Raw genomic sequence first — 10,061 nt, 5'->3', positions numbered from 1 at the left:
GTGGTGGGTGGGTGGGTGGGGGGGGGGGGGGTGGAATGCAGAAGAGGGTGCAAAGCCTTTTGCGACTGCATGTTAAATAGATGTACAGGATGCAGCTTGTGCTGTTATGCCAGGGCCAGGCCTGCACTATATAGCAATAACACAGGGTGCTTCCAGCCCCTGATGGGACAGTATCAGGAGTGGGTGGGTGCCAGACTGCTGTGAGGGGAGTGGACAAAGATGGACCATTCTGCACTGAAGGGCAGACATCTGGACAGGTCTGATCCAACACATTCCGGTCCATAAGAACCTTGTTGGGGATACTGTGGTAGAGCTGAGAGAGATCCTTACAGGGTGGGCTTTAAGTTGGAGACCCAGCCACAATAGCAGCTCTGAGCAGTCCCACCCTGCTAGGAAGGGGTTCTCCCATCACTTAGCATGCCTCTCTGCTTCTGCATCTGAAAGGACAGAGGATGTGGTCATTGGTGTGTGACCCAGATGGCAGGGACCATGCAGTGACTGGTTCTTGGTCAGCCTCTATCTGGCCCAATCAGGGTAACTTAACTGCTTTTAACACTGGAAGAGGTATCTGCAGCCTCCCCAAAATGCATTTCTTTGTGCTGACCTAAAAAATACTCCGGGGGTTTGTTGCCAGTTTACAGATTGTGGGGGCAGACCCAGACTGGCTGGTCACTGACAACCAGGTCTTACAACATGCCCTGTGATTTCACCAGTCTTCTCCAGCAGCTCCTGTGATGCAAGATAACAGACATGGAACCAAATTATGTCTAAAACTAGTATGCGATTCCTAAATGTAGCACTGGGACAGCTGTCTTCCCTTCTGCTGAAGCACTTGCTGGGATACTTCTTTCCCTGGCTTCAGGGAAAAGGGCTAGGGAAGGAGATGGAGACCAGAAGGGAGGCCTGCATCTTGCTTCATTTCTCTCTGAATGCTAGAGCCTGGCTGAGTCTGCTGGCAGGATATTATTTCTAGCCTGCTCTGGTTGGGGCAGCCTGGGAAAGGAAGAATAGTTCTAGTTTAGAGAAACGGTCCGGTCTTAGTCTGACTGAGGTTTCCTAGCACTGGGTGTTGCCCATCCATGGGAGAGGACCACCATTTGCATGCCAGTTCCTACACCCCAAACCATCCTTTTGTCCAGAAGTGGGCTTGAGCCACTGATCTACATCTATGAACCTAGAAACAGTGCCCTGTGTCAGAAGGTGAGGTGGTGAATAACATCTTGTGAAGCATGGCAAGGTCCCTGTCCTGTGTAGTCTTGCTTCTGCCACTGTTCCAGGACAAGGCAAACTAAGAATGAGTGGCAGTGATACCCCTCATGACTTTTGGCGGAAGAGGCCATTGTTCTCATGCTGGGTTTTTGAGGTACCTTTTTTGGGAGTCTGTTATTGCAAGGTCAGCTGTCTCTTCTTTTTTTTTTTTTTTTTCCAGGAGCAGGCAGGTTAAAATGAGTAGTTGAAGTGATTTTTCTGCTCTTACAACCAGTAACAAAAGTAGTTGACAAGTGTTACTTCTAGCTGGGGAAGAGTTGTTTTGGTCTTGATTACCACATTTAAACCTTTGAAAGTCTTGAACTCTGGGGGAGGTTAGGAGGATGTGAGAGCCTAAGCTAAAAGCAAATCTTTTCAGTGTTCAGCAGGTTTGAGGGAAGGGTGGAACCTGGTTTAAAAATAAAGCCACCATTTTTTGTTTTGTTTTTGTTTTTTCTCTGAGCATCAGGCTTGTTCAAGTACCATGAGGTTGCAGAGTGCAACCTTAAGACTTCCTTCCCCTTCTGCCAGAGTACCTGGCTTCTCTGGAGCAGGCCTGATTTGGTTCTTGCATCTGATCCGATTGGAGGGCCATCATACATTTAGCTGTACCCCTTAATTCAGACGTGTAGCCTTGACAACTGTCTGAATTAATGCAAAGTGAATCCAAGATCTCGGCTTTTTACAGGCACTGATAATCTTGGGGCGGAGTGATCACTTCTCTTGTCATGCAGCTTCTTGGGCATCAATGCATGAATTCTGCTTGTTGGTCATCCCAGCTTAATGCATTCCACAGTCTCTCTCCCTCTCTCCCTCTCTCTCCCTCTCTCTTCCACTTCCCACACCTTCAGGTGGTAGGACAATCTTCCTGACTACCAGTAACAAGTCTGGTCCTGCCCCAAGCTTTAACTAGGCAGCAGCACCTAGTATGACTGCTCTGGGCTCTTTTATTACTCTAAGGCTGGACAAGTTTTGGATAAGCATAGTTGAAATCTTTTTTTCTGTAGCTTCAGGCTTGGCTGGAAGCTGACACGGCAGGAGCACTGCTGACTAGTAATGGAGATGCCAAGACTTCATTGTGTGAGAGGCTTAAAGCCACTGAGCTGTTCAATCCCAGACTGTTTCAGGGGTGGAGGGGGTTGTGATCATCTCTGTATCCAAAGAAGATTCTGGTGACAGCAATTCTAGCCCAGTGATACTCGACCAGGGTGCCTCAATCCTTTTAAGGGTGATGTGGGATGCTGCTTAGTATTAGCAGGGTTAAGCATGTAAACATGATGTGCAAAACTAAACTCAGAGTTTGTGCTTAGGAATCCATAGTGCTAAAACAGGCTGCCCTGTTGTAGGCTTTTTGAGTTCTTTTCGAAAGAAGAATTGCTGTTACTTTTCTGTGCTCAAAAAAAAATGAGGGAAAACCTAGAGCTGGCACTTTTCCAAAGGGTTCTTTGAGCATAAGGAATTGAAAACCACTGTTCTAGTCCCTCCTCTCTCCTTGCTTTGAGTGCATTGCTTTTGTTTGCAGGGAAGGGGGGAGGTTGCCCAGTCACTCTTGACCCTGACACTAGGCATGGCATCTTTTTTTAGAATCATTCCACAGCTCACAGCTCCAGGTGGATCCCAACAAGCAACAACATCCCAGCAGCCTGTCCTTGCTCCAGGGACCGCAGAACAGGCTTCCTGCTACACAGCTTTGAATGCCTCTTGTTCTGTGCTGTCATATGCCTGATGGGTGTGGGAGGAGGGAGGTACAACCATAAGGCACTGGATGCAATCTCCCAGCAGAATGTTTGCTGCCTGCCTTAATGCCAGCTGGATGAGGCCAGCCTGCTACGGCAAGTCCTCCTCCAACCAGAAATGAGCCCAGGGCTGCAGGAGGTCTTGGTGGTTCAGGGTCAGTGGGATGTGGCCGTTGGCTCTGCACAGGTTCCCTTCTGTCTGTTGCCTTAATGAGCTGGCTTCTTTCAGGATCTGGCCGTGTTACCTTTAACAACCAGCGCAGTTACCTGAAGGCAGTGAGCGCTGCATTCGTGGAGATCAAAACCACCAAGTTTACGAAGAAGGTGAGTGGTGGTGTTGGGGAAAGGCCCTCTGAGAACTGCCCAGAGCAGATCCTGCCGTGGCATATTGTACTAAGGTTCTGCCCTTGAATGCCACTGCCTGAGCACCGTACCCATGTTTCAGCTTCCTGTGCCCTGTTGCAGGTCCTCCTGTTGGCAGGGAAGACTCAAGGGAGCAAACCCAGCAAGGTCACAGCCAGTCAAGTCTCTCCTTTAGACTTGATTTCCTGTGTCACCTGGTATCTTCCTTCTGGTCAGGAGGTCAGGCTGGGGATTCTCATAGGTCCTGTTGATGCCTGTTGGTAGTAGGGGGTGGAAAGTTCAAGAGCAAAATGCCTGAAGTGCTGGGGTCCATCTCTTGTCCTATGTGGCAATTCTTTGCTGAGCCTCGGTGTCCTCCAATCCTGAGAGGAGCTCAGTTGGCAGAACTGTGTGGTTAGCAGACTGCATCCTGAGCAGGAGCTATGGTCTCTGAGTGCAGACTCCAGAAGCTTTGCTAGAACCATCTGCTGTAGCTCCTTTCTGGAGCTGCACTTTCTCTGCAGCTAGTATGTACAGGGAGGTCTGTGGGGAAGCAGTCTGTGCCCAGTGCAAACACAAGGTTGGGTCAGGGTTATTCTGACTCAAGGGACTGATTTGAGACCAGCTTGGAGAACTCCTAGCCGGAGGTGAGTGAGGGCTGTGCTTCCGCCAGTGCTTGGGGTAGTGGGATTGCAGGTAAAGGAGGAGAGGTCAGAGTGGGTAAATGAGGGGCCATTGCTCCAGAAATGCCCTTTCTGACCACTTCTGAGTAGAGGGAAGTGGTGTCCATGTTCAGTCTGAGGCCAGGCATGAGGCAGGGTAGCACCTTATAGATCAGTGGGAACCAACCTTTTTGGTAGGTGCCACACACTAAGTCCAGTATACTGCCCAGGTGCCATTCCATTTCCCTTCCACTACCTCATCTGCTGCTCTGCTTTGTGCTCCCTGCCTTATCTACTGTTGTGGTGCCTGCCCTTTCCCAATATGCTGTGTGCCCCACACAGACATTGCCCATACCACTTGTAGTGTGCTGCAGGTTGTGTACCCCTTTCATACGTTAACTGGGTCAGAGCGTGTGTTCACGTAGGCATCAGATACTAGCATCTGCTGAGGTAGGCTTTTGCTTATGAATGCTCCGTGCTTCTCTGCACAAGTAAGGGCAGAGGCTCCTTTTAGTGCTATGTCCTAGCAGTGTAGATCCAGGATTGCTGGGAAGGGACCAAATGACCCTGCAGTTGGAAGACTAAATTGCATGCTCTGCTCCTCACTGGGATTATACCTGTCCTGAGGATACTGGGACAAAGGGGGCAGGAAGGGGTTCTCCTGGGACAGCTGCTAGTCACACCATGGGTTGTACAGACAAATTAGGTCAGGGTTAACTCTGCTGCCATGGTGCAACCTGCACAGTGAACTGCAGGGCCTGCCCCTTGTGCTTCTCTGGGGTGTGAGGTAGCCCCCACTGCCACATAGTTTCCTTCCACAGCCTCCAATCCTCCTCATTCCCCTTGAACCTGACCATCTGTTGTTGGTACAGGACTTGGTCTGTCGTCCCCATCCACCTCTCCCTTCCCCCTGCGACCAACAAAAGCTGCTTAGCAGGGAAGGGGACTCTCTCACTTGTGTACTGAGGCAGCAGTTCCACAGCTGGCTTGAACTGGCCAGTGTTCATGGGGGAGTTAGTTTTCCATGGGAGCTGCAGCCAAACTGTAGACTACTGCCCTGGGTGATCTGTCTGCTTTCTGGGCTGCTCAAGGCACTTGCAGGCAACCCTTCTCTGGGGTTTGCTGACTTGCAGCCCTGCTATCAGCCTTAAACAGGAGCTGGTGGCCCAGCATTGCTTATCTCCTACCATATTGCTGCAGCATGCTTTATAGGTGCTCTCTCCTGCTCTTCACTTAATCTCTAGGACTTGTGGACAGTCTGGGAGCTTGGTGATTTGGTCAGGGTCTTTGAGCAGCTTGTTTCCTGCAGGGGTTGAGTGTTCTCCCAGCAACATGGACTGCATGAGACCAGCCCCTGGCTCTGGTGGACAGTGAACAGAGTGTCTCTACTTGGTTCATCAAGTAGTGATGTCTCTGCTGTCTTGGGATGCTGCCCTTAATAAACAGGCTGCAAGTGAAGTGAACGGTAGCCTGGTCTTCCTCCCTCAGTTTCACAGGCCCACGTACCTGGATGATACTGGTGGGAAGAGACCATCTTCACACCCATGTGAGACTTGAGGAGCTCAGTTTACCCAAGTCTCTGGAAGTCCAGCCACATCTGGATCCCTCCCTCCTGGTATAAAAAAATACCTTGGCTTGGACAGCTGATCCACTGCCTCATTGCTGTCAGGCCTCTCTTCTTTAGGTTGGTGTTCATGACTAGGTCAGGGCAAGGACTTCTCAGGGTATAGCTTGTTAACCTGAAGCTGCTTTTTAGCTAAACTGCAAACTTGGCCAGTAACTTGAGTAGAATAAAAACAAAGGCAGAATTAGGGAATCTCAGTGCTCTGTTCAGATGCTTCTGATATGAACCCCTTTGACTTTTCTCAGAGTAGCAAGGAGGCCTGGGCTCAGTTTGCAGTGTGGGACACGCCTTGTTGACCAGCAGGCCAGTGTTTAGGGTGCTTACCTCAGAAGTGGGACGCCCGTGTCCCAGACACCCTGTTCCTGATGTGCTGGTACAGCACTTGCCTAGCAGAGGGTGAGTCAAGTTCTGCATCTCTGGCAAAGGGAGTACAGACTGCTTCACTTCTGCTGTAACTTGCTGGGTGCCCTCCACCTAAAATTGTTCTGGACCCCATGACTTCCAGAAAGTAGTAAGCTGGCTTCTGTCTGTAACTTTACCTTGGACTGTCTCAGAGGACTTGACCTCCTACCTGAGGTCCCATCCTGTCCCCCCTCTGCCCCCTGCACCCCCAAACTTCTGAGCCGGTCAGGACTGGAAGGGAGAAGAGTTGGACTGAAGCTACCTGTAGCTCCAGAGGACCTGCCAAGCTCCTCTTTTCCTATGATGTGCCTCACTTCCCACAGGCATGGCGTAGCACAGCCTTATCCCACAACAATCTGCAGAGCTGCTGATGCTGCTAGGCAGAGACTGGCTAGAGCCACCTTTCTCCTGAGTTCCCTGGTGTCCTGGCATTGGTCAAATTGTGACTGTCGTCTTGTTCCCACACAGGTTCAGATTGATCCATACCTGGAAGATTCCATGTGTCAAGTGTGTAGTTCTCAGCCGGGGCCTTTCTTCTGCAGAGACCAGGTACTGCATTCATGGAGATCACTGCTTCCCCTTTCCCTGGCTTTCTTGCTTTGAATCTAGTCACAGCAAGTCTCATGTGCAGCAGCATCTCCTGCACAAGTGGAGCAGGCTCTGCCAACTAGCAGTTGCTTTGTAATAGACCAGCAGAGCATCTCCTTGAGGTCACCCACATGGCACTGAGAGCTCATTCACAGAATGTGTTGCCACTTGGGAGCCTCTCAGTCCAGATCCCTTACCAGGCTGCAGGACTTAACCTTAGCCAGTGCTTAGGGAGAGTGAAGAACTCAAACTGAAACTTCCCCTTGGGACAGGAAAACAGCTGTATGAAAAGCACTTGTCTGGCTTCTCCATGCAGAATGGCAGTCCATCAGATGAGTTCCCTGGCACAGAGCTAATGATATAGGTTCTATTTTGCTGCAGGTGTGAACATAACTACCTTAAGCAGATGCCCCAACACATGACTACCTTGCTTCCCAAGTACAGGGAGCAGTTCAGGTCTTCAGGTAGCCATGGACTGCAAACCAGGGCCCTGCAGCCTACTATAGCACTAGACCAGGTCCCCAAATGACTGCTTCTGCCAAGAAAAGCAGCAGTACTGTGATGTGGAGTGCAGGGGCCAGTCTGTGATGTGGCCGTGCTCTGAAAGCCCTTCAGTGGCTGCATGAGACTCTTGCCTTGGTCAGTGGTAGAAACATTTTGGCCTGGCAAACTCCTGCTTGCCCCTAAACTTGGGGTGAGCAGCACACCAGCCCATGCCTTGAAAGAGTAGCCTTCCTGCTTCTGGGAGAGAGAATTCACCTTCACAAAACTCCACTAAGCTACACAGGGATATTAAAGCTCCCCTTGATCCTGGGTAGAGTAATACTGTTGCAGTAGATAAGTAATTTAAACAGTCACTGAGCTTATGGGGACTGTTGCGGAGGCTAAAACACTTCATGGTCCACTGACTTTGAAGATTGGTCTTAAACATTAATGCCAGTAATATTGTGATTGCTCAAATCAAACCTAGCCAGCACTGCACATTGCAACAAAGGTGTCCTGGCCAGTGCACTCTCTCTAGGCCGTGGTCCTGGACCAACAAGGATTCTAAAAGCAAGACTAATTGTGGATGGTTTTTTTGTTTGTTTGTTTTTTGGGGTTTTTTTTAAAGCAGGATTCAGGTAAACCATACGTACCTGAATTTGAGGAGACTCCCTGCCCCTCCCCCATAGTCTATATATGGAAAACTAATAATTATGTTTTTCCATTTCTAGAATCTAATTATTGGAGGGTTGGCTTAGTTTTGTTTTCCACCCCCCTCCTGCTCTGCTGCAGCAGGGAAAGCAGTAGCAGGGGCAGGCAGTAGGGGAGTCGAGTAGCCTGAGCCTGCCCCTGCTGCCTGTCCCCACTCTTGCCACTTACCCGTTGGCTCTGGCTCCACTCCAAGGGAGCTCATACTTTCATAGTTGTTGGGGGCTGGAAGGGATCTTACAGATAATAGGGTCTAGCCCTCTTCACGTGGACAGGAAAGACTGCTGGGATGAAATGACCCCAGCAAAATGAGTGTCAAGACACCTTTTTTTGAAGATTGCCAGGGTGGGTGACTACCACCTCTGGGGGGAGCCTGTTCCAAACCCTCAGCACTTGGCTTGTAAAGAAGTTTTTCCTTACTTCTAGTCTGAAGCAATCTTCAACCAGCTTGTGCTTATAGTTGCTCTGGGCCCAGCAGTTACACAGCGGCTGTTGCTGTGGTGGCAGCTCAATCTGGACTCCAGAGGCTGCACAGGTTCAACCCTGGCCCTGGGTTGGAACTGCAGCCTGCTTTTCCACCCCCTCACCCGAACCCCGTCTTGTACTGAAATCCTAGATGAGGGCCCCACCCATGTTAAATGGGGGTGTCATTTTGGATTTGAGAAAATATACAAGTAGAAACCTGCTTACACTCTTCTGTTTGAAAGGGGCCTCTGGATGTGCCTAGAGATGGACGTTCCCTATTCCCAGGGCCTTGTATCTATCTAATTAGTACTTTGAGCTTGAGGTCTGGTCTTTAGAGACACCAGGGCCACCTTAGGGAGTGGGGGAAGACTTCTGGATTCCTGACTGCAGCTAGCATGGCCTTCAAGGGGCGAGATTGATCATGTAGGTTGCCAGCTTCCCTCTGTTTCAGATATCAGTGTCTGCACCCTCAGGAGACTGCCCGCAGCCAGAGCCCACCCGCAGCTTGCAGCTCTCTGTCCCTAATGCCTGTCTCCACTTCCGCAGGTCTGCTTCAAGTACTTCTGTCGTTCCTGCTGGCACTGGCAACATTCCATGGAGGTCCTGCGTCACCACCGCCCGCTGATGCGCAACCAGAAGAACAGAGACTCCAGCTAGAGAGGCGGCCGATGTGCTGGGAGCTGCCGCAGTTGCAGGAGAAAGTTCTTTTGTTAACCTGCCAAGTGGAGAGAGCGCGAGCGTGCCTGCCAGTGCCAGACCCAGAGTGGGAACGCGCTTCCTGAGGACTAATGGGGAAATCTTACATTCACGTTTGCACTTGCTGGTCTTTTCGTTTCTGCACTAATGCACAGTGAATTTTGTCGGGTTTTGTTTGGGGTTTTTTTGAGGGGGGAGGGCCCCTCAAACGATTCTGCAGTTCCCAGACTTTGGTACCTAGTTTGCTGACGAGAAGCAAAAAGGGCCATGTGTTGAGAAGGTGTTTATGCAGACACCTTCACCTAGGTTTTTTTATTTATTAAAGGCGCTTTTTTACATTCCTTGCAATACTGATGGTAATAATACAGGTCTCATTGGCTCCATTTTTTTGCAGTTGCCATACAGTGCCTTTCCATTCATTTAACCCCCATCTGAACGGCATAAACTGAATGTTCAGCTGGCGTTTTTTACTGTAACAACAAGGAGACTTTGCTCTTCATTTAAACCAAATCATATTTCATATTTTACGCTCGAGGGTTTTTACCAGTTCCTTTTTACACTCTTAAAACAGTTTTTAAGTAGTTTGAAACGAGAGATTTTTCTTTCCTGGCAGCTTCTAACATTATTGCAATTTGTGTCTGGGGGCTGCTGGTTAGAAGAAATGTTCCACAGTTGTAAATCCAGGGGTTTGCAACAAGAAAAAGGACAGGATTTTTTGGATTTGAAACTGGACCGGATAAACTATCTCTGAGCTGCTGTATATAGTTTTAAATAGTTTGTTGCACTTTTTTAAGTTGCACTTACGGGGGGTTGATAGAGGTTTTTAATCACAAAGTCACAGGACTTAATTTTTCTTTTTGTAACTAGCTAAAAAAGGGCTGCGTTTTGGTGGGCAGACGAAGGTTCATATGAGCCCTTTCTCTTAGAGGGGACAAGTACCTTTTTTCCCCCTTTTTTTTCCTTTTTTTTGGTTTTTGTTTTAAATATATAAAGCAACAGTGCAGTCAACTGAAATGCTGCTGGGATTTGAGATTTTTTTTTTTTTAAACTTTTCCCCTCTATTGGAAGCTGTGTGCCAAAGAACCAGTGTCATAATTTTTTTTCCCT

General features: G+C 49.3%; 1 protein-coding gene across 7 annotated transcripts in view; it reads left to right on the top strand.

Moving 5' to 3' along the window:
• The window catches only part of CPEB1 (cytoplasmic polyadenylation element binding protein 1), a 73,628-nt gene extending 63,573 nt beyond the window's left edge, over positions 1-10,055 (top strand). For all 7 annotated transcript variants that reach the window (XM_025192047.1, XM_025192048.1, XM_025192044.1 and 4 more), the window contains 3 exons: positions 3,214-3,308; positions 6,483-6,563; positions 8,805-10,055. In XM_025192047.1, the coding sequence (XP_025047832.1) occupies positions 3,214-3,308; positions 6,483-6,563; positions 8,805-8,915 (287 nt within the window). In that variant the 3' untranslated portion in view covers positions 8,916-10,055. The remainder of the gene's footprint in view (positions 1-3,213; positions 3,309-6,482; positions 6,564-8,804) is intronic.
• Positions 10,056-10,061: the final 6 nt, after the last annotated feature.

Source organism: Alligator sinensis, unplaced genomic scaffold, assembly GCF_000455745.1.
Source record: "Alligator sinensis unplaced genomic scaffold, ASM45574v1 scaffold900_1, whole genome shotgun sequence".
Taxonomy (NCBI): Eukaryota; Metazoa; Chordata; order Crocodylia; family Alligatoridae; genus Alligator; species Alligator sinensis.
This window is presented reverse-complemented; position numbering and strand designations above follow the sequence as displayed.